At 42.6% G+C, this 25,650-nt stretch overlaps 1 protein-coding gene across 4 annotated transcripts in view; it reads right to left on the bottom strand.

Annotated features, from left to right (window-relative positions):
• MSRA (methionine sulfoxide reductase A) overlaps positions 1-25,650 on the bottom strand; it is a 379,843-nt gene that overhangs the window by 330,516 nt on the left and 23,677 nt on the right. For 2 of the 4 annotated variants that reach the window (XM_018051851.1, XM_018051852.1), the window contains exon 1: positions 19-525. The exons of the other annotated variants lie outside the window; for them this stretch is intronic. In XM_018051851.1, the coding sequence (XP_017907340.1) occupies positions 19-31 (13 nt within the window). In that variant the 5' untranslated portion in view covers positions 32-525. Of the gene's footprint in view, positions 1-18; positions 526-25,650 lie in introns of those variants that run through there. 4 annotated transcript variants of the gene reach the window in all.

Here is a 25,650-nt window from a genome sequence, read left to right on the forward strand (position 1 = left end):
TAAAATCTAAAAACTTACGTTCTGAACACATTCCGAAGGAGGTCTGATTTGATTTGAAAGCAGGTTTGTATTGATGAACAAAGTTTATTTTGTAGAAAATTAATAGTCTCTCTAATTAGATTTTTGCCTTGCCATCTTCTACACTGTCAATCCTGTCTCTCATAGGATAATCATACATGCCAAAAAAAAACCAAATACAGTATTTCCCAAATGCATGGACACTGTGGAAGCTTCATTTTGAAAAAGGCTTTTATTTCCCTTAATACTGGTGCCTAAACGTCATTGTATGTACCAACACTTTCAAATAGCCCAAGAGACTTAAAAAGCCTTCTAAGTTTGAAAACCAAAAAAGTTCTGAGTTTTCTGTACCCCAGGACGGTTTTCTTTCCTGAAGCTCAAGCGGAGAAAGCAGACAAAAGAAGCTGATTTGACTGAGCTGTGCCAAGTCTTGCCTTTTTTTCTTTCCTCAGCTCTCCCTCTGCCTCTCTCTCTCTCCCTTCCCTCTCTCTCTCTCTTTCTCTCTCTCACTCTTTTGCTCCCAGTATGGCAACCTTCCGAGCAGTCTTGGCGGAGGTCCAGCCTGTGCCAGCCTGTCTGAATTCTTGTCTCCAAAAGATGTCCTTTGCGGATCAATTAATACATCTGAAAACAGGAAAGCTGTGGCATGGTACCCCAATCCTGGCACCAACAGCATCGACTTCTGCCAAATCACCTTACAGATTTCATGGTATCCTACCTTTCATCATCATTACTAACATGTTCCCGGAGCAATAACGGAGTACTAGAAGCCATTCACTGTTCAGCGATAAGGAATCTGTTCCCTAGAAATGTCCATATGCGACATATGCACAACCTGCAGTAAATCAAAATTCTCCTGTGAGAAGAGATGTATGTAACTTTAATAAGCACCACATACTGTATTTCTTTTTATAAGGCTTGCTTTCCCTTGCCCTGCTGCAAAGAATCATGGGAGAACAGAGAAGGAGGCATGCAGATTAAAATTAAAACTGTATGCCCAAATAAGTCATGCTTTATCCTGAAGGAAAAGAACCGAGTTCTCATTGATCAGCAATTCCTATGTTCAAGGAAACTCTAATATAAACTGTACCCATTCAAAATGTTACTGGACATGAAAGGCAGAACAATTTCTTTTCAAACCACAAATATCAATTAAAAGGGGGAAAAAAAGAGTGGACAGAGTAAAATTGAGCATCTTTTGATATTCTGAACTTCAAGTATCAATGTAGCCACTTGTTTATTAAATTCATCCCATCTAATAAGTATAAATAAATGCTGTTTATTTTTATTTGCAGCATGCACAGCTTTTGAAGTGAAACAGCCCGTCCTTGTTTCACACACATACCTGTCCTTTGTGGATCTAGTAATACATTTGAAAACAGGAAACTGTGGGTATGGTGTCCAAATTCCAGCACCAAGAGCATCGCGGTCTACAGAATCATATCTCATTTAAGAAATCACTTTTACCTCTGATATTTGAAAAGACAGCATACCCTAGACGTGGTTTCATAGAAAGAACCCAGAACATTAGCCTCTAGTCTTTGGCTCAGTCCTTCTAACTTACGCAACTTCAGGGTTTTCAACTGCTTAATCCATGTAATACTTAGTTTGCTTTTCTATCAAATATAAAAATCGGTGATTTCCTCCTCTGTGCTCCCAAACACTCTGTTTATATTCAGTATACCTTCATTCTAAATGTCTAATAATTGGGTGAGTATGTGTCCTCTACCAACCAGACGCGTCATCCCCATAGAGAGGACCATTTGTCACTTACCTAAGAAACCAGAAAGTCTTGCAAGGATTCTTTCATATGCAGGAGCTCAACAAATCTATTGTGAATGAATTATGGGGATCAATCATATAAACATCACTCTGAAGTTCTATAAAACTATGAAACATAGTAATGAAAAACAAAACAACATCTTACTAAATCATACAGTTGACAGATGAGAGAAATGCTACAGAGATACCTTGAGGGACAAACTAAAGCAGTAACCAAAATGTTCCATATTACCCTTTCAAATAAGCACTGATGGGCAGTGTGACAGTGGGTTTGCAATTTCCAATCAAAGTGTTGAAACCAAAGACAAAGAGAAAATCTTGAAAGAAGCAAGAACTGACTCTTCAGGTACAGTAAGTCCCCTACATGTGAACCTTCCAGATGCAAAGTTTCAAAGATGTGAACATGTGTTTGCATGTCCAATTACACGTTAGTTCACGTCTGGCATACATTGTTACATGCATGCATCTTCTACAAGCGGTTGTGCTTTTAAGCACTTTAATGTACTCTATTACTGTACTAAAGTAGCAGAGTATCTTTATTTCAAGTCCAGGATGTACAAAAGCAAGTGTCAAAGCAGCAGTGATGCCGCTGGTCCTGCTAAGAAGTGCCAGGTGATACCAATGGAAACAAAAGTGAAAATAATCTAGAGGGTAGAGCAAGGTGTATAGGATATAAACCTATACAGTACAGTACAGTACTATACAGCCAATAATGTTAGCTGGGTACCGAGGCTAACTTTGTTGGACTTACAAACAAATTGGCCTTATGAATGTGCTCTGGGGATGGAATCTGTCCATATACAGGGGACTTACTGAACAAAGAAGGCTTCAGGAGATTAACAGCTGACTGATCAGCGAAAACCATGGAGGCCAGAAGCAGGTGGTATGACACACCAAAGCCCTGAAAGGAAAACTTCACCACCAAGAATTCCGTCAGCAAAACTCTCCTTCAGAATTCAAGCAGATATTAAGACATTCCCAGATAAACAAAAACAGAGTTTATTGTTAGCAGATCTGCCCTATAAGAAACACTAAAGGAATCTTCCCTCAGGCTGCAATGAAAGGAGGCTAGATAGCAACTCAGATCCACATGAAGAAATAAAAAGCACAGATAAACCCACAGAAGCAAATGTTAAAAACAGTAGAAATATACACTTTGTTTGTAACTTTTTCTTTTATTTGATTTTAAAGACAAAAGCATAAATCATAATTATAAATTATGTTGATAGGCACATAATGTACGAAGATTTCCAACGACAGAAAAAAGGAAAGATCAAACAGCTATAGAGGAAAAAAAGCTTCCGTGTACTACTAAAGTCAAGTGGGTATTAATCTTAATTGGCATCACTATAAATTAAGATGTTAACTATACTTCCCATAGCAATCACTAAGAAAACAACAATAGAATTAAAATGTTACCACAGAAAAATATTTATGTAAAACAAAAGGAGGCAGTAATGAAAGGACAAAGACATAAAAAGACAGATACACAGAAAATAGCAAAATGGCAAAAGTAAATCCAACCTTACCAGTATTTAATACAATGTAAATAAACTAAAGGCTCCAATTAAAAGACATAAATAGGCAGGATGAATAAAAATAAATGATCCAACTCTATTCTCTCTATAAGAGATACATTTTAGGTCCAAAGAAACAAATAGGTTGAAAGAAAAGAATAGAAAAACCTACACCACACAAACAGCAACCAAAAGAAAGCTGGAGAGATTTACTACTATAAGATAGAATAAACATTAAGACAAAAATTATTATTAGAAGAAAATAAGGACAATTTCTAATGATAAAAGGGTCAGTTAATCAAGAAGATACAACCATTATAAACATATATATGCAAACCAGAAAAGTTCAAATGCATAAAGCAAAAAATGAAATAAATGAAGGAATAGACAATTCAACAAATAAACAATTCAATAATGGTCAGAGACTTCAGCAAACAACTTTCAATAATGGATAAAATAACCAGATAGATGTTAGCATGAAAATAGGAAATTCGAACAACGCCGGTAAGTAACTAGGCCTAATAGACATTTACAGAACACTGCCCTCAACAGCAGCAGGATGCACATTCTTCTCAGGTGCACAAGGAACATCTTCAGGACAGACAACATTTTAGGCCATAAAACAAGCTCCAGTAAATTTAAAGGATTTGAAACCATACTAAGTATATCTTCAACCACAATGGAATAAATGTAGGAATCAGTAACAGGGAAAAAGATTAGGAAAGTCACAAATATATCAAAATTAAATAATGCTCCTGAATAACCAATTAAAAAATATAAAGACTAGAGTGGAATGTTTAGCAAGAAAATAGAAGATTTGAACAACACTGCAAAAAGTAGGAAATCAAGAGATACCTAGAAGAACAGGCAAGTTTGGCCCTGGTGTACAAAATGAAGCAGGGCAAAGACTAACAGAGTGTTGCCAAGAGAACACACTGGTCATAGAAAACATCCTCTTCCAACAACACAAGAGACAACTCTACACATGAACATCACCAGATGGTCAACACCAAAATCAGACTGATTATATTCTTTGCAGCCAAAGAGGGAGAAGCTCTATACAGTCAGCAAAAACAAGACCAGGAGCTGACTGTGGTTCAGATCATGAACTCCTTACTGCAAAATTCAGACTTAAATTGAAGAAAGTAGGGAAAACCACTAGGCCATTCAGGTATGACCTAAATCAAATCCCTTATGATTATACAGTGGAAGCGACAAATAGATTCAAGGGATTAGATCTGATAGATAGAGTGCCTGAAGAACTATGGACAGACATTCATAACATTGTATAGGAGATCAAAATCATTCCCAAGAAAAAAAAAAGCAAAAAGGCAAAGTGGTTGTCTGAGGAGGCCTTACAAATAGGTTAGAAAAGAAGAGAAGTGAAAAGCAAAGGAGAAAAGGAAAGATATATCAATTTGCATGAAGAGTTCCAAATAATAGCAAGGAGAGATGATGAATTCTTCGTAAGTGATCAATGCAAAGAAATAGAGGAAAACAATAGAATGGGAAAGACTGGAGATCTCTTCAAGAATATTAGAGATACCAAGGGAACATTTCATGCAAAGATGGGCTCAATAAAGGACAGAAATGGTATGGACCTAACAGAAGCAGAAGATATTAAGAAGAGCTGGCAAGAATACACAGAAGAACTATACAATAAAGATCTTCATGACCCAGATAACCACAATGGTGGAATCACTCACCTAGTGCCAGACATCCTGGAGTGTGCAGTCAAGTGGGCCTTGGGAAGCATCACTACAAACAAAGCTAGTGGAGGTGATGGAATTCAGGCTGAGCTATTTCAAATCCTAAAAGATGATGCTGTGAAAGTGCTGTGCTCAATATGCCAGCAAATCTGGAAAACTCAGCAGTGGCCACATGACTGGAAAAGGTCAGTTTTCATTCCAATCCCAAAGAAAGGCAATGCCAAAGAATGTTCAAACTATCGCACAATTGCACTCGTCTCACACACTAACAAAGTAATGCTCAAAATTCTCCAAACTAGGCTTCAACAGTACATGAACCAAGAACTTCCAGATGTTCAAGCTGGATTTAGAAAATGCAGAGGAACCAGAAATCAAATTGCCAACATCCGCTGGATCATCAAAAAGGCAAGAGAGTTCCAGAAAAAATCTACTTCTTCATTGACTATGCTAAAGCCTTTGACTGTGTAGATCACAACAAACTGTGGAAAATTTTTCAAGAGATGGGAATACCAGACCTCCTTACCTACTTCCTGAGAAATCTGTATGCAGGTAAAGAAGCAACAGTTAGAACCAGACATGGAATAACAGACTGGTTCCAAATTGGGAAAGGAGTATGTCAAGGCTGTATATTGTCACCTTCTTTATTTATCTTCTATGCAGAGTACATCATGTGAAATTCTGGGCTAGATGAAGCACAAGCTGGAATCAAGATTGCCGGGAGAAATATCAATAACCTCAGATACGCAGATGACACCACCCTTATGGCAGAACGTGAAGAGGAACTGAAGAGCCTCTTGATGAAAGTGAAAGAGAATGAAAAGGCTGGTTTAAAACTCAACATTTAAAAAACTAAGATCATGGCATCTGGTCCCATCACTTCATGGCAAATAGATGGAGAAACAATGGAAACAGTGACAGACTTTATTTTCTTGGGCTCCAAAATCACTACAGATGGTGACTACAGCCATGAAATTAAAAGATGATTGCTCCTTGGAAGAAAAACTATGACAACCTAGACAGCTTATTAAAAATCAGAGACATGACTTTGCTGACAAGGGTCCTTATAGTCAAAGTTATGGTTTTTCCAATAGTCATGTATGGATGTGAGAGCTGGACCATAAAGAAAGCTGAACACTGAAGCATTGTTTCTTTTGAACTGTGGTGTTGGAGAAGACTCTTCAGAGTCCCTTGGACTGCAAGGAGATCAAACCAGTCAATTCTACAGGAAATAAGTCCTGAATATTTGAATAATTGGAAGGACCTATGCTAAAGCTGAAACTCCAGTACTTTGGCCACCTCATGCGAAGAGTTGACTCATTGGAAAAGACTCTGATGCTGGGAGGGATTGGGGGCAGAAGGAGAAGGGGACGACAGAGGATGAGATGGCTGGATGGCATCACTGACTCGATGAACGTGAGTCTGAGTGAACTCTGGGAGTTGGTGATGGACAGGGAGGCCCGGCGTGCTGCGATTCATGGCGTCACAAAGAGTCGGACATGACTGAGCGACTGAACTGAACTGAACTGAACTGAACTGAATGCTAAAGCTGAAGCTCCAACTTTGGCCACCTTATGCAAGTGCTGACTCATTGGAAAAGACCCTGATGGTGAGAAAGATTGAAGGCAGGAGGAGAGGGGGACAAGGACAGTATGGTTGGATGGCATCACCGATTCAATGGACATGAGTTTGAGCAAGCTCATGGAGTTGCTGATGGACAGGGAAGCCTGGCACGCTGCAGTCCATGGGGCTGCAAAGTCAGTCATGAGTGACTGAACTGAACTGAGAGTGGAACTAAGTGAAATAGAGAATAGAAATCGAGACAGAAAATCAAAGATACTGTAAGAAAACCACACACCAATATCCCTTATGATTATTGCAAAATTTCTGAACAAAATATTAACAAACTAAATGTAGCAACATATAAAAAGATCATAAACCTTGACCAAGTGGGAATTAGACCAGGAATGCAAGATTGGTTAAACACAGAAAAATTAATCAATGTAATATACTATATTAATAAAGGACAAAAACCACTTGCATCAAAAGACAGAAAAAAGCATCTGACAAACCAACACCTTTCATGATTAGAAATCCAGGTCTCCAGAAAGAAAAGAAAAGCACTAAAGGAATAAATGAAGGAAAAAACTTCAATTGTTCTTATTTTTAATTGATCAAACAGATAACAGTTGTTCAAAATGATAGCAATAGTGTACTCAGTTATATATGCTTATGCATATACATACATGTGGGAGCTTCCCTGACAGCAATAAAGAACCCGCTTGCAACCAAGAGACTCAGGTTCAATCCCTGGGTCGGGAAGGTTCAATCCCTGGAGAAGGAAATGACAACCCACTCCAGTATTCTTGCCTGGGAAACTGCATAGACAAAGAAGCCAGGCAGAGCTACAGTTCATGGGGTTGCAAAATAGTAGGACATGACTTAGCAACTAAAAAAAAAAAGCATACATATATGTATATATGCTGATGTACAGTTACATAAAACCAAAATGAATGACAGCAATGATACAAGAGTCAGGAAGGACTAACTAGGATTATTTTGTTACTATAAAGCGCTCATGCTACCCATGAAGGAGCATAACATTATTTGAAACTGGATTTGGATTATGCTACCCATGAAGGAGCATAACATTATTTGAAACTGGATTTGGATTAGTTGTATAACTGATATACTGATAAAGGCAAGAAAACTGAATCATACGAAATGCTCAATCAAAACCACAAAAGGCAAGGAAAAAAAAACAAAAGACAAAAACAGAAATAGAAAACAAGGCAACAAATAGAAAAGAGAAACAAATAAGTAGATGTTTATCCAAGTATATCAATTTTCACCTTGAACACCAATAAACTACACGCATCAATACAAGACAAGAGATTGTCCCTGTGGATCAAAAACATATTTCTACACACACAAAAAAAACTGTACACAAATGTTTATAACAGCATTATTCATAATAGCCAAAAAGTGAAAACAATCCAAATGTCCATCAACTGTCGAACAGGTAAACAAAATGTGTTTTCTCCATACTGTGGAATATTATTCAGCAATGAAAAGGGGTGAAAGACCAATGCATGCTACAATATGGATGGACTTTGAAAAATGTATGCTAAGTAAAAGAAGCCAGACACGAACGTCCGCATACTGTATGTGTCTATGTATATGGAAGGTCCAGAGTAGGCAAGTCTGCAGACACAAGACTAGCGGTTGCCAGGGGCTGGGCAGCAAGAACAGGGAGTGGCTGCTCATGGGTACGAGGTTTCCCCTTGGAGTGAAGAACGTGCTTTGAAATTAGTGGTGATGGTTGCACAACACAGTTCAGTTCAGTTCAGTTCAGTTGCTCAGTCGTGTCCGACTCTTTGCGACCCCATGAATCGCAGCACGCCAGGCCTCCCTGTCCATCACCAACTCCCGGAGTTCACTCAGACTCAAGTCCATCGAGTCCATGATGCCATCCAGCCATCTCATCCTCGGTCGTCCCCTTCTCCTCCTGCCCCCAATCCCTCCCAGCATCAGACTCTTTTCCAATGAGTCAACTCTTCGCATGAGGTGGCCAAAGTACTGGAGCTTCAGCTTTAGCATCATTCCTTCCAAAGAAATCCCAGGGCTGATCTCCTTCAGAATGGACTGGTTGGATCTCCTTGTAGTCCAAGGGACTCTCAAGAGTCTTCTCCAGCACCACAGTTCAAAAGCATCAATTCTTCGGCACTCAGCCTTCTTCACAGTCTAACTCTCACATCCATACAGGACCACTGGAAAAACCATAGCCTTGACCAGACGGACCTTAGTCGGCAAAGTAATGTCTCTGCTTTTGAATATGCTATCTAGGTTGGTCATAACTTTTCTTCCAAGGAGTGAGTGTCTTTTAATTTCACGGCTGCAGTCACCATCTGCAGTGATTTTGGAGCCCCCAAAAATAAAGTCTGACACTGTTTCCACTGTTTCCCCATCTATTTCCCATGAAGTGATGGGACCTATACCCCGTGGTAAACCCTCAAAAACCCTTTCAGCCTCTTTCTTAAAGGAAATGCTACACATTAGCTCTTCCCGTGCAGTCCAGTGACAGAGGGCTTACCAAGACCTTCTCAGTGCGAACCCATGTTCTGACTCAACCTTTTAATCTCGGCCTTTCTCCACCTCTCTGTGTTTCCCCCTCCCAGCTACCCACTTCAGTGGGACACTACTGCCCGCACCCACACAGGATACTGACCAGGAGGCCCCAAATTCATAAACATGGGACATTTCTTTCCAATGTGTACTGTTTATCTGATTCACTGGTGGCCTCAAAACCTTCTATTGATTCAAACTCTCAGAAAGAAAGTACAGTCAGAAGCCATTGATTCTCAGAAGTTTTATCTAACCCACAAGTTAGTGGTTTCAGATAGGAGTTCGGTCTTTGTACAGACAGCCAAAGTGTATTGAGGGCAGCAGAAGAAATAGGGGGTCAAAATGCAAGACTTCCTCTAAACCTGTGGTTTTTCAAACTTCCTTGCACGGATCCTTGGAGATGCTGCAGGGCCTTCACAGAGGTGAAAGAAAAGATAAGCAGGCAGGGTTCTAGGGCAAAACCCCTGCATTGACCAGAGTAGTTCTGTTTTTATGATGTGTATGTTTGGAGTTCATACAAGATTTTATTTGGCCAAAAGAAAAAGGTTTTCTTTAAAAAAAAAGTTTAATTTCCTTTGTAAGTATATATATGTGCTTAGTCATGGCTGACTCTAGACCTTATGGTCTAGAGTCCACCAGGCTCCTCTGTCCACGGGATTTTGCAGGCAAGAATAGTGGAGTGGGTTGCCATTTCCTTCTCCACTGGATCTTGCCAACCCAGGGATCGAACCCGCATCTCCTGCGTTGCAGGCGGATTCTTTACCACCAGTCCTTTACTTTAAGCCAATCCAGGGAAACACTCCCTAACGAGCTAACTTGACAATGACGTCTAAGGTTGTAGCCCTCTCAGAATATTTACAATATGAGCTGATGTTGTCATCTGAGATTTAAGATAGTCACGGGGAGCTACTCCCTAACATATTGAGATTATATCCACCTCCTCCACAAGATAGAAAATAGAGTTACTGGACCATTTACCTACTGTCTTTTGCTCCCTAGATTTATATCTTTAGAGTTATAATCTGAAACCCCAAAGAGCATGAATCTGATCTTCTTTCCCAGCTACGCATTAAGTCTTGAATACAGTTATACGCTCAGGAATAACTCTCTCAAGCATTATCTGAATGACGACTTTGTGCCAGGTTTGTGCAAGGACACGAAGCCCCTGCCATCACAGGGAAGATATGTAAACAGGTAATTACAATTCCAGGTCATCTGTCGGCTATGAGAGAAGCATGTCCACAACATCCTACGGACATAGGAAAGAAATAAGCTGCTGAAGAGTCCTCCATCCACCAACTAAAAATCAAATACATGTCACTCTAGTTAGAATGAAGAGAGAGGTTTAAAAATTGTACTCAAATCATTTTATACACATTTGTGGTGTTCATATTATGCTTAAGTTAATGCTCTGGGGAATCCAGAGGCTCATCAGAAATCACCCCAGCCCTCAAGAAGCTGAAAGTCTAGTATGAAGATAAGACACCTACAAAATACTACAGTTTATGTGATAGATGATATTATTTAAATATCACCCCATTTAGGTATATGTATGGCTGATTCATTTTGCTATACAGCAGAAACTAACACAGCATTGTAAAGCAACTGTACTCCAACAAAAATTAATTTTAAAAAGTAAATAAGTAAATAAAAATATCTCCCCAAATCCAAATTTTTCCATGTTCCTTCCTGGAGTACACAATATAAAAATAAATTGCGTGTCTCCAAAGCTTGAGTGCGAAATTGTGATGGTCATCCTTCCTAAAGCCAATCCAAGTTATACCCACTCTCTCTTTCCTCTCTCCTCCCTTCTGTCTCCCTCTTTCTTACTTCTCCTCTTTCTCTCTTCTCTAACATCATACATTTAGTTGTTACCTGCATTCATTAAGTCAGTATTTACTGAGCACCTGCTTATGTACAAAATATGGGGCCAGAAGCCACAATGGATACAAAAATGAAATAAAATTCATGTATTAGTAATAATAATCATGATAACAAGCACTTTCACATTCAAGTATGGATGTGAGAGTTGGACTGTGAAGAAAACTGAGCACCGAAGAATTGATGCTTTTGAACTGTCGTGTTGGAGAAGACTCTTGAGAGTCCCTTGGACTGTAAGGAGATCCAACCAGTCCATTCTGAAGGAGATCAACCCTGGGATTTCTTTGGAGGGAATGATGCTGAAGCTGAAACTCCAGTACTTTGGCCACCTCATGCGAAGAGTTGACTCATTGGAAAAGAGTCTGATGCTGGGAGGGATTGGGGGCAGGAGGAGAAGGGGACGACCGAGGATGGGATGGCTGGATGGCGTCACGGACTCGATGGACGTGAGTCTGAGTGAACTCTGGGAGATGGTGATGGACAGGGAGGCCTGGCATGCTGCGATTCACGGGGTCGCAAAGAGTCGGACACGACTGAGCGACTGAACTGAACTGAGCTGAACTGAATGCATTCACTCCTCGCCCAGCCTTTGGAGGAAGAGAGATGTTACTTTATAGATGAGGAAACTGACATCAAAGGAAGTTATATGACTTGTTCAGAGCATCAGACATCTATCTAGAGTACAGAAAACTGAAGCAACTATTCCAGGTTTCATCACTTAAGGAAGATAGAAGATGCAATGAACACAAGAAGCCTCATACATCCCTCTACCTACTTAACAATCCCTCTGAGAGGTAAACGGGCTCCTCAAAGCCAACTTGGCCAAACCAGAAATCTTGATTTCTCTTAGAAAAGTTCATTCCTCCCTCAGCCTCCACTAAACGACAATCCAAGAGCCACCCTTGATCCATCTTCCATCAGCCACTAGAAAGGCTAAAAGGAAAAAGATTAGCACCAGGTGCTGGTAAGGATGCTGGAAACTGGAACCTCATACACTGTGATGGGAATGGAACACGGTCAACACCTTGGCAGTTTCTTTCAAAGTTCAGTTTATACTCACTGAAGGAACCAATGATGTCCACCCCTAAGTCTACGTGTGAGAACACACGTCCACACAAAGACCTGGGCATGAACCTTCACTGGAGAATTATTCCTAATAGACAAAGACTGGAAACTACCCAAAGTCCACCAGGTGAGGAATGGGTAACAAAATGTGGTCTACCTTTCACTACGACACAATGAAAAGGCACAAATTACTAACAAATTCAACAACGAGGATGAAGCTCGGAAACACTGTTACTAAAGGGAAAAAGGCAGACAGACAGGACTACATGTTGCACAATCCAACGCCTATAAAATACATTTTAAAAGATAAAACTGAAGAAACAGAAACCAGATTATCTGTGGTGTGGGGCTGGGGTAGGAGAAGGGATTGACAGCAAACAAGCAAGAGAGAACTTTGCAGGGTGAGGGAAGTGTTTTCAGTTGAGCTGCACTGATTGTTTCAAGACTTCATCAATTTATTAAAAGTCATCAAACCATACACTCAGAACAGGTGAACAGTTGAAGTGTTTAGCAACAATTTACTTCATCCAAGACACCGTATTAGGCCCCAAAGGAGGGACTAAGACACTGTCCCCACCCTGAAGGAGCTCCCAGCCCCCTTCTTCCAATTGCAGAAAGAGAACATGGACATCACAGACATCACACACCAAAAAATGACCGCCCAATAAGTGGAACAGGCAATGGACGTGACAAAGACCAGAGCAATGGGGAGCAAGGTGTTGGGGAGGCCTTACAGAGGAGGTTAGGTTTAACTAACCTCTGAAGGATGGATGATCCTCAGAAAAGTGGGCTCTGGAGGGCCGTCCTGAGGAGAGACCCAAGGAAGGAATGAGCAATTGGTGGGGCAGGCTGGCCGAAATAGAGGCCCACGGGGAGAGCAGAAAGGGTCCCAGCAACCGTGGAAGCATGAAGCCTGTGCCTTCTCATGGGGCTTCCTCAGACCTCAGGTATCTGAGCACCACGTTTATGATTTTTGCCATATTTAAAATTATAGTATGATTTATGTATTATTGGCTTAACATAATTCTCAATTATTTTACCTAGATTCATTTCTAAAGGAGACTATAATACAACTAGACAATGAAAACTAGCATCTTTGCCAAAAATAGAAAATACTATAAATATGGGTATATTAAATTGTCAAAGCCTGAAGCCATCTCTAAGCTGGAGGCCTATCTCTATTAAAAAGACTTAACAAGTGAGAGAGAAGGGTTAAAAACACTCAACATTCAAGCACCAAACTGGTACTTTCCTTGATATAATCGGAAGAGCTAAAAGACAATTGAAAAAATGAATAGCTTTCTCTCTGTGGTTTAGTCTCATTTATGCCATAGCTTTGAACTGTCTAATATCACCCCGTGTTAGGAGTTCCACATTGTGGAAAATGCTGGAGTACAGTAAATCCTGGGGGCGGGGGAGGGGGATAGAAGGGATAATTAATATTTATTTAGCAGTTACTACGTGCCAGTCACTGTTCAAAACATTTCTCATTTAATCCTCGTAGTAACAATACCTACCTCAAAAGCGTACTATCAACCTATTTTCAGGTTAAGAAACTGAGGCATACAGAGTTTAACTAACTTGCCCAAGGTCATACAACTTGCCCAAGGTCACACAGTTAATAAATGGCAGAGCTGGAACTGAACCCAGGCAGCTTGTCTGCAGTCTATGAACTTAACCATCGCAACTGAGCTGATTCTCATGTGAACATTTCTGGAAGATTCATCTGGCTATGATTTGCTTGCTGAACTAAAGGAAAGAGAGGCCAGAAGACTACTGCAATGACCCAGGCAACGATGGATCCCTTGGGCAGCTGGGCTGGAAGGGTTTATTGCCATTTGCTGTGGACAGCAGAGGGCAGTAGAGAGCTGTGGAGCAATAGCTGGGCCTCCCGCGCAGACTTCCAGCCAGGGACTTCTGATGCAGAAGGGAAACGCCTAAGACTCAAGTCAGAGATGCAAAGCCTACACCAGAAAGAGAAGGGCTAGGGACACCACCATCCTTAGGGACCAGGAGAAGTCAACCCTGGACGTGGGGATGAGCCCAGAGCAAGCACAGAGGTGCTAGCGGGGCAGCGTCTCAGAGCGGCCAGGTGGCTGAAACACCAGGCCCTGGGCTACCACTAAAGACCTCCTACACTCTGACACTAGGCTCTTCCATATTTCACTCCCAAAAGTAACAGCAACACCATGCCCTCTTTTTTTTTTTTTTTAATGGATTTCAGGTCTTTCAAATGCAGGAAATATGGATGTACCTTGGCCTAAACCTCCTTTAAATTCAAAATACGCACTTAGGGCTAGTATCCAGTTCTCAGACAAAGTGTTTTAAAATTAAAATTAAGATACACATTCAAATGGCATTTCCAAGCTTCTGACAGGTCTGAAATATCTTGAATACCGACACCATTCATCCACAGACATCAAAATTGCTTTATTACCTTAAATCGTCCAAAATCATTGTTTGAAAAAAAAAAAATAAGGTAGCAGATAAAACTGTCAGAAAACCTCCTCAAAGAAAATGCTCTATGCATGGAAAAAGAAAGACTCAAAAAATTAAGAACAAAAATGACTTATCTGGACTGCCTGGTTTGATGCTAAACTCAGGCTTTGTTAAAAAGGTAGAAAAATTCAACTTTGTAAGTTTGGGAAAATGTGATTTCTTATTTCCCAAGAGAAAAGCTTTAAGAGCATCAGTAGATTTCTCTTGATATCAAGTATTTCTCCATTATTGTGAGTAAATTATATTTAGATCAAAATCAGATGGATTAAATTTCCCTTAAAATACCCAACAGATTTTAAAAATACAAGGAAACGTGTCACATATCCAAAAACAATATTTTATCCTAATCCCTCTGTGGAAGTATCTCCCCATTAGAATAATTAGCCAGAAAACAAAACTAACCTGAGTTTTAGATATACTAAGTTCAGCATTCTTGTCTTGAGAACTTCATGAACAGTATGAAAAGGCAAAAAGATAGGACACTGAAAGATGAACTCCCCAGGTCAGTAGGTGCCCAATATGCTAGTGGAGATCAGTGGAGAAATGACTCCAGAAAGAATGAAGGGATGGAGCCAAAGCAAAAACAACACCCAGTTGTGAATGGGACTGGTGATAGAAGCAAGATTTGATGCTATAAAGAGCAATATTGCATAGGAACCTGGAATGTCAGGTCCATGAATCAAGGCAAATTGGAAGTGGTCAAACAGGAGATGGCAAGAGTGAACATTGACATTCGAGGAATCAGTGAACTAAGATGGACAGGAATGGGTGAATTTAACTCAGATGACCATTGTATCTACTACTGTGGGCAAGAATCCCTTAGAAGACATGGAGTAGCCATCATAGTCAACAAAAGAGTCCAAAATGCAGTACTTGGATGCAGTCTCAAAAATGACAGAATGATCTCTGTTTGTTTCCAAGGCAAACCACTCAATATCACGGTGATTCAAGTCTATGCCACGATCAGTAACATCGAAGAAGCTGAAATTGAACAGTTCTAAGAAGACCTACAACACCTTCTAGAACTAACACCCAAAAAATATGTCCTTTTCATTACAGGGGACTGGAATGCAAAAGTAGGAAGTCAAGAAACACCTGGAGTACAGGCAAACTTGGCCTTGGAGTACAGAATGAAGCAGGGGAAAGCTTAATAGAGTTCTGCCAAGAGAACACACTGGTCATAGCAAATACCCTCTTCCAACAACACAGGAGAAGACTCTACACATGGACATCACCAGATGGTTGACACCAAAATCAGACTGATTATATTCTTTGCAGCCAAAGATGGAGAAGCTCTATACAGTCCACAAAAACAAGACCAGGAGCTGACTGTGGTTCAGATCATGAACTCCTTATTGCCAAATTCAGACTGAAATCAAAGAAAGTGGAGAAAACCACTAAACCATTCAGGTATGACCTAAATCAAATCCCTTATGACTATACAGTGGAAGTGAGAAATAGATTTAAGGGACTAGATCTGATAGATAGAGTGCCTGATGAACTATGGATGGAGGTCCGTGACATTGTACAGGAGACAGGGATCAAGACCATCCCCATGGAAAAGAAATGCAAAAAAAAGCAAAATGGCTGTCTGAGGAGGCCTTACAAATAGCTGTGAAAAGATGGGAAGCAAAAAGCAAAGGAGAAAAGGAAAGATATACCATTTGAATGCAGAGTTCCAAAGAATAGCAAGAAGAGATAAGAAAGCCTTCCTCATGGATCAATGCAAAGAAATAGAGGAAAACAATAGAATGGGAAAGACTAGAGATCTCTTCAAGAAAATTAGAGATACGAAGGGAACATTTCATGCAAAGATGGACTCAATAAAGGACAGAAATGGTATGGACCTAACACCAGCAGAAGAGATTAAGAAGAGGTGGTGAGAATACACAGAACTGTACAAAAAGATATTCACGAACCAGATAATCACGATGGTGTGATCACTCATCTAGAGCCAGACATCCTGGAATAAAGTCAAGTGGGCCTTAGGAAGCATCACTACAAACAAAGCTAGTGGAGGTGATGGATTCCACTTGAGCTATTTCAAATCTTGAAAGATGACGCTGTGAAAGTGCTCCACTCAATATGCCAGCAAATTTGGAAAACTCAGCAGTGGCCACAGGACTGGAAAAAGTCAGTTTTCATTCCAATCCCAAAGAAAGGCAATGCCAAAGAATGCTCAAACTACCACACAATTGCACTCATCTCACACACTAGTTCAGTTCAGTTCAGTTTAGTCACTTAGTCGTGTCCGACTCTTTGTGATCCTGTGAACCGCAGCACACCAGGCCTCCCTGTCCATCACCGACTCCCAGAGCCCACACAAACCCATGTCCATCAAGTCGATGATGCCATCCAACCATCTCATCCTCTGTCGTCCCCTTCTCCTCCCGCCCTCAATCTTTCCCAGCATCAGGGTCTTTTCCAATGAGTCAGCTCTTCACATCAGGTGGCCAAAGTATTGGAGTTTCAGCCTCAACATCATTCCTTCCAATGAACAACCAGGACTGATCTCCTTTAGGATGGACTGGTTGGCTCTTGCAGTCCAAGGGACTCTCAAGAGTTTTCTCCAACACCACAGTTCAAAAGCATCAATTCTTCGGCGCTCAGCTTTCTTTAGTAATGCTTAAAATTCCCCAAGCCAGGCTTCAGCAATATGTGAACCGTGAACTTCCAGATGTTCAAGCTGGTTTTAGAAAAGGCAGAGGAACCAGAGATCAAATTGCCAACATCCACTGGATCATCGAAAAAGCAAGAGAGTTCCAGAAAAACATCTATTTCTGCTTTATTGACTATGCCAAAGCCTTTGACTGTGTGGATCACAACAAACTGTGGAAAATTCTTCAAGAGATGGGAATACCAGACCACCTGACCTGCCTCTTGAGAAACCTGTATGCAAGTCAGGAAGCAACAGTTAGAACTGGACATGGAACAACAGACTGGTTCCAAATAGGAAAAGGAGTACGTCAAGGCTGTATACTGTCACCCTGCTTATTTAACTTATATGCAGAGTACATCATGAGAAACGCTGGGCTGGAAGAAGCACAAGCTGGTATCAAGATTGCTGGGAGAAATATCAATAACCTCAGATATGCAGATGACACCACCCTTATGGCAGATAGTGAAGAAGAACTAAAAAGCCTCTTGATGAAAGTGAAAGGGGAGAATGAAAAAGTTGGCTCAAAGCTCAACATTCAGAAAACTGAGATCATGGCATCCTGTCCCATCACTTCATGGCAGATAGATGGGGAAACAGTGGCTGACTTTATTTTTCTGGGCTCCAAAATCACTGCAGATGGTGACTGCAGCCATGAAATTAAAAGATGCTTACTCCTTGGAAGGAATGCTACGACCAACCTAGACAGCATATTAAAAAGCAGAGACATCACTTTGCAACAAAGGTCTACCTAGTCAAGGCTATGGCTTTTCCAATGGTCACGTATGGATGTGAGAGTTGGACTATAAAGAAAGCTGAGCACCGAAGAATTGATGCTTTTGAACTGTGCTGTTGGAGAAGACTCTAGAGAGTCCCTTGGACTGCAAGGAGATCCAACCAGTCCATCCTAAAGGAGATCAGTCCTGGTTGTTCATTGGAAGGAATGAAGTTGAAGCTGAAACTCCAATACTTTGGCCACCTGATATGAAGAGCTGACTCATTGGAAAAGACCCTGATGCTGGGAAAGATTGAGGGCAGGAGGAGAAGAGGACGACAGAGGATGAGATGGTTGGATGGCATCATTGACTTGATGGACATAGGTTTGTGTGGGCTCCGGGAGTTGGTGATGGACAGGGAAGCCTGGCTGCCGTTCATGGGGTCACAAAGAGTCAGACATGACTGAGCAACTGAACTGAACTCAAGTTCAAAATAACTTATTAAAACTCAATTGTCATTTGCTGATACTAAGATGAAGTGCATAGTCTTTGATGTACCTTTTAAATCCCTGGAAACATGCCTTTACCTTTTTGCTTTTAATCTGGAAAAAAATGTATCTGATTTAGTGATAAGTTGGATAGTAGTCTGAATTTTATTTAACTACTACTACATATACAACAAAGACGGTAAATAACAGTACATGCTTCCAAATTCTTGATAAAATCAACCCTGCATCAGTATCACAAGGTTCATTGCTGAACTACTCTCAGCTATATTATTTTTGTCTTCTTGACTGAACTACAGATTCCTTAAGGGATTATTAATTTTTAAACTCCTCCATTAGCACCACACTGACCCATCTATTCGCTCAGTAAATATTTACTGAATACCTACTATGTTAAAAGGCACCTTGGTAAGTGCTACAGGGCTAAACTATTTAATGAAGCAGAAACAGTCTTTGCCTTCAAAGACGCTACTGTCCAGAGGGGGAAGTGGGGAGGCTGATGCATATAAAATGTATATAAGAGTGAGAGGTTTGCAAATATCCCTCAGGGGAAAGAGGGGCCTTCTAAACCCAATCGCTCTTTACCACCCCCTCTTCCCGGTCTCAAACCTACTTAGTTTGCCATCCAGTTCAATTTCCTATATTACAAAATTTAATCCTAGGTCAACGCAGGAAAAGTCTTTGGTCTTTGAGAAAACAACTTGATATGTTTTTGAAACTTTAGACAAGACCCTTAGAACTGGATATTAGCTGGAACTCAAGGCATAGAGAGGGGATTCCCCACTGTCTCAGCAGGTAAAGCATCCATCTGCAGTGCAAAAGACAGGTAATGTGAATTTGATCCCTGGGTCTGGAAGATCCTGTGGAGGAGCAAATGGTAACCCAGTCTAGTATTCTTGCCTGGGAAATCCCGTGGACAGAGGAGCCTAAAGGGCTGCAGTCCATGGAGTCGCAGAGTCGGACATGACCGAGCACGCAGGCAAGTCATACAGAAGTGCTACGTCTGTTTCATGTGAGAAGACTTACATTTTCTTGGAAAGAGGCTGAAACGAGTGAGCAATCAGGAGGTGGGAGCTGAGAGGATACAGAGAGGCGCAGGCTCAGCCCCCGCTGGGGAGGGCTGGGGAGGAGGCTGCTGGGCCAAAGGTGCAGGGGAGCCGGACTGGGCACAGGCTCTGCTCTGCGCAGCCAACCCCCCTCCAGCGCTCCCGGCCCAACCTTCAGGCCAGCCTGTGACCTGCTCCCTTCTGCTATGTGGCCAATTCAGTGTGATAAAGAGAGAATACCTGGGGATGCAGGAACCGAGAGGCAGTGGTAATCGAGACAATACAAGCATCCCACACACATACTCCAGAATTCAGAGGAATCTCAAGGAGGGTTTGGGACTTCCATGGTTAGGAACTGGGGTTTGAGTCAAGAGCAGGAGGTCGCCAAGGCCAAGTGAGTTACACAGTCAGCTAGGTGGGGTTCAGAGCATGAAGGGGTGCCAGCAGCTTCAGAGGAGGTCCCCTACACCTGGTCTCATCCAGCCTGGTCCTGATGATGCCTCCTGATCACCTCCTCCTGACGGTGACCGGCGCACAACCCTAAGCGGGGCTGCCGCCTCCCGCCGTGTTGACTGCCCCTACCCGGCCCCAGTGCCGCTTCTGCTTCTACCTGTGTGGTGACACCTCCCCCAAGCATTTCCCCAGCACACAACCGCAACTTGTCTCTGCAGCCCCTTAACTACTTCTCTTTCCACACTGAGAGCTTACAGGACAAGGGCTGCCCACATACGCACTGCAGAAGACCTGGGCACCATGATCAGGAGGAGACTAGACTTCAGATGGAAAAGCTGTAGACAAATTCCACGTTTAGGAGACAGAATTACAGGTGGGAACTGGACCGAGTCTGCAAAGAACAAGGTCCACGTGTAGTCTGTGTGGGAAGAACTTTGCTCAGTGAAAAAATCCACAGTCTGCTTCTACTTCTAAAATGCCTGTGGGTTTGCTTCGACGGTACTTTGAAATATTCACGTATAGTGGGGAAAACTTGATCTCCAAGAACGTCCAAAAGAAAACCATGCACAACAAAGAATGCATATAATAGTACGTGCTTCCAAATTCTTGATAAATTTACCTTCTCATCAGTGGCACAAGGTTCATGGCTTAACTCTTCTCACCTTATTTTCATCTTCCTGACTGAACTATAAACTCCTTAAGAGATCGTTACCTTTTTAAATCATCCATTAGCACTACTCTGACCCATCTATTATCTCAGTAAATATTTACTGAATACCTACTATGTTCAAGGCTCCTTGGTATACGGTACAGGACAACGTAATAAAGTGGAAACAGTTCTTGTCTTTAAAGATGTTACTGTCCAGAGGGGGAGTGAGGAGGCTGATAAAACGCATATACGAGTAAGCTGTCCCATTAAAATAAAATAAGGAGGGATGAAGAAGGCCGAGCCTTGAAGAATTGATGCTTTTGAACTGTGGTCCTGGAGAAGACTCTTGAGAGTCCCTTGGAAAGCAAGGAGATCAAACCAGCCAATCTCAAAGGAAGTCAACCCTGAATTCTCTTTGCAAGGACTGATGCTGAAGCTGAAACTCCAATACTTTGGGCACCTGATGCAATGAGCTGACTCACTGGAAAAGACCTTGATGCTAGGAAAGATTGAAGGTGGGAGGAGAAAGGGACGACAGAGGATGAGATGGTTGGATGGCATCATCAATTCAATGGGCATGAATTTGGGCAAACTCCAGGAGATAGTGAAGGACAGGAAAGCCTGGTATGCTGCAGTCCATGGTATCGAGAAAAGTCAGACATGACTTGGTCACTGAACAACAAAGTTAGTTTGGAGGCAGAGAGATGAATTCACAGTTGCCAAAGTAACTTCCTCCAGATTGAGAAACAAGCTATCAGGAAATATTGTAATCATAAGCACAACCAACTTGCATGCCACTTTCTTTCCCTTTCTCTGCCTGTTCCTCAAGGGGCGAAAAGAACAGAAAAGAAGAGGGAGACGAAAGCAAGCACAGCCATGCACAGAAAGACGCAGGGTTTAGAGCTGGAGTTAATACGCTTCTAAGGAAGGAGACGAATTCCGAAGGGAAAAGAGAAAATCGAAAGTGTAACACAAAGAAAGCACTTTAAGTCACTGCAGGAATGGAAAAGAACCTCTAGGAACTTTGTTTCCAAACCCTTTTTATATAAAAGCCACTGGGAGGCCAGAGAAGTAAATACAGGACACAAAGCTGCACAGCGAAAGAGTGGCACAACCAAAACCCAGGAAGCGAGCGTCCACCTCCAGCCCATTCCACAGGGCTGCAGCGGCTTCTCACTTTGGTTTTGGTGAACAGAGCAAGAGTGAGAAGAGGAGAAAAGCTCTAAGTAGCTCAGGGAAATTGCTGTATAAGCCAAGGACCCTGTGATCATTAATTGCAGCAATGCCAAATATAAAAGACTTAGTGGAAGTCGTCCTTGAAGTATGAAAAAAAAAAAGGGGGGGTCAAGTTTCATGACGCAACAGTTGCTGATAGCTGGGCTTAACAGCAAAGCTGGTAGTTTATTCCAAGAGCTTGGACCTCTGTAAATGTCACCTCTTCTAGTGATGAGCTATAACTGATGATGCTGCTTTTAACAGAGAGCTTTATTTTTCTAGGAAAAAAAAAAAAACAATGTAAGAACCAGACCAGACTGCTGAGCCAGGTTCTACCACTCACCTGGTTCTCGAAACCTAAATGTGTATGTGCCACACGCCTGGAGGGACAGGCTCCGAGTGTGTGAGCGAGGCCGCGGAGAGCCAAAACTACAGCCTCCCTGGACTCGGTGACAGGGTTGGCTGCCCAGTCAGCAGAGTTTCCTCCCCATAAATTGCACAGTTTCCAGCTTCTGTGCCCAGAAGAGAGGCACCCAAGCCCTGGGAGGGTCAGATCGCATCCCAGGGAACCAGAAGGGCCAGGGCCAGTCACAATAGATAGTCTAGCTCTGGGAGGAACCTTGTGAAGGGGGCGTGGGCCACACGACCCCTGACGAGCACACAGCACCAACCTCATCGCTCCCACCCAGGGCACCAGCTATCAATCAGTAGCATATGCCTACAGAGACGGCTCATACACAGCATCTCTCATATGCCAGCTTCCATTCCTGTCTCCACCATGGCGTACTACATTCAATGCCATGCTGGCTGACAAGAGGAGAGGAGGAGGGAGGGACGGAGGGAGGGACGGGAGAAGATGGGAAGGGAGCAGCAGGGAGGAGAAGAACAGAAAGGAAGTTTCAAAACTGCAGGTGCCTCCTCACTGCACTCACTTCTCCCCCTCCAACAAAGACACTTACAAAACACTCATTGGAAAGCAGTAACTAAGTTTTCCCACATTGGCTTTGTATCAGTTCTAAAACCAAAAAAAAAAATTTATTTTGTGTGTTTCATTCCCTGTGCCACTGTTCTTGACAAAAGCTGGTTGGGCTTGCATCTGAAAACCTACAGAGAACTAAGCATGAAAAACTTAGAAATGGCACAGGGCAAATACAGTGCCCTGAGATGTGGCTTGACATAGAACAAATCAGGCAGTAAACAATGTAAAGAGCATTAGGGAAGGATTAATTCACAGCTGAAGACGGACAACCGGGACCAATAGGCAATATGAGTTTCTTCCTAAAAGGTTAATAAGAAGTCGTCATACCCAGAACCCTTGTCGTACTCATGATATCCAAAGGGACAGGCCTGTAAGACATCAGTTAATAGACAAGTTGTCAGAAATCTCAAAATGGGGGACTTCCCTGGCAGTTCAGGGGCTAAGACTCGTGGCACGTGGGTTCCATCACTGGTTGGGGAACTAAGATCCCATATTCTGTGTAGTGTGGCCAAATAAAAGGGTTGGGGGGGAGGGAAGAAAAGAAATCTCAAAAGGGGAGAGAGAGGAGGAGAGAAAGGAGGGAGAGTGAGGGAAGCAGTGATGGAGGGAAGGAGTGAAGCAGGAAAATGAGGCAGGAAAACCACCATGAATTAGGAAAACAAGAGGACTGGCCGTCAGGAAGAGAAGAACCCACCCATAAGATGAAAAAAGCAGGGCAAGTTAAAGGGACCTCTTTTCTATAACACCCTCCCACATCTTCCCCCTTCAGAATATACACATTCTCGAGTCACTCCCGTCTTTTTTAAAAACTATCTCCCTTTTGAACTTAACTATTGCCCTATCTGCTTTCCACTCCAACCAAGTTTGCTGAAAGAGAAGATGGAGTCCATTCTTTTCTCCACTTCCTCACCAGCCGACCCCGGCCACCAGTTTCCGCCCTCCCGTCCCCACGCCCACCAAAGCAAGTGGTTCCGGCCGACTGCCCCCATCCTTCCCGCTTGCTCTCCCCTTGGTTTCCTGAGTGCTCCTTTCTCTTTCCCGACTGCCTCTTCTGTGCAGCCATAATGGCTCATCCTCCTTTGCTCTTAAGTTTTGGGATTCCACCTCACCCCATCCCAAGACTCTCTTCTCTCTCCTTCTGACGCTGTATACTTCATGGGAGCAGAGCACCATGGGTCCAGGCTCTGGACTCTAGAAAAGGAACCCAGAGCTGAGGGGCACCCTCGGGGCAACAACTGCAGCCTCTACTGTTGACCAGGGCTCTGCAAACATCCCAGTAAGGAATCATTCATGCTGACACAAAAACCTAACACAACACTGTAAATCAATCATACTGCAATAAAAAAGAAAGAAAGAAAAGAATCACCCAGGCTTTGCTTGAACTCTTCTACTGACAGGGTTAGGGTTAGGGTTAGGGTTTAGGGTTAGGGTTAGGGTCAGGGTCAGGGTTAGGGTTAGGGTCAGGGTCAGGGTTAGGGTTAGGGTCAGGGTCAGGGTTAGTTAGGATCAGGGTGGGCTTCCCTGGTGGCTCAGATGGTAAAGAACCTGACTGAAATGCAGGCGATCCGAGTTCCATTCCTGGGTCGGGAAGATCCCCTGGAGGAGGAAATGGCAACCCAGTGCAGTATTTCTGCCTGGAGAATCCCATGGACAGAGGAGCCTGGCGGGTGACTAACGCAGTTAACACTAATATCAGGGTTAGCGTAGGGTTAGGGTTAAGGTCAGAGTTAAGCTCACTGACACAAAGCAGTTCAGCCATGAGAGAATGGAGTGGGCAGTCAAGAAAGACCCATCTCCAGGGATCGGTAGGACAAAGGCTAAGTACACACACACCCCTTGCTGTCCACCTAGAGTCCTCTGAGAAGTGTAAGGTATAAGTAATGACCTCCCTGGGCCACAGGTGGATCCAGGATCAATCCTTCTGAGAGGAAAGTTGGCCTAGAAAAGGAAATGAAGGGAGTCTGAGGTCACGATGAGCTTGTGCCCAGGGCGCTTTGTTGACCCGCCCCGCAGCTCTCTTGGTGAGCACGCTCATAAGACAACCGCCAGCCGGTGCCACGGGACAGGGGCAACAACACGGGGGAAGCTGATCCCTCAGCCTCTCCCCTGGGACATCACACTGCAAAAGCAACTTCCGTGCATCTGCCAACAGCCAGGTGTCACACTCGTTTTTTCGGGTCTGTCCCTGTGATCTCGGCTGCTCCCAGAAACATCCATTTGAGGAAGGTGCTACCATTTCTGCTTTACAAATGAGAAAACCAAGGCGAATCTATTCATGCTCATGCAGCTGGTAAGCACAAGAAACGAAGTTCAGAGTCACTGTCCAAAGGCTACGTGCCTGTGCTTTCCACCCTCCCAGCTCACCGCTCCCTGAAGAACTCATTTCTGAGCACTGCCTGTCGATTGTGAGGGCAAACGTCCACCTATGGTCCTGACAGGTCCTGTAGAGCGAGATAACAGACAGGCGTCCATCTCCCAGCACTGTACGCTGCAGCGTAAATGAGTCGCCACATCTTGGTATTAAGTCAAGAGGGGAAAGTGGAAATCCTCAGGAGAAACTTATGAATGATACCACAGGAACAAAACAAACTCAATAAATCCAGAGACTAATATTGTTAGACTTCTGTATGCTGGTGATGATAACCTTACAAACGTTCTTAGTGGAACGTGTTAAATCATAAAATCATCTCTTGATTCTGGAACATAAAACAATGTCTTTTTTATGTCAACACAACCTTGGGGAAACAAGGATAACTACGGATCTTTTTAAAGATATTTTCTTCTGTCACAGTGGGAGCCATTTCCTTCACTCATCAATATTTTTACATATTTGTAGA

The sequence above is a fragment of the Capra hircus genome, chromosome 8, assembly GCF_001704415.2.
Source record: "Capra hircus breed San Clemente chromosome 8, ASM170441v1, whole genome shotgun sequence".
Taxonomy (NCBI): domain Eukaryota; kingdom Metazoa; phylum Chordata; class Mammalia; order Artiodactyla; family Bovidae; genus Capra; species Capra hircus.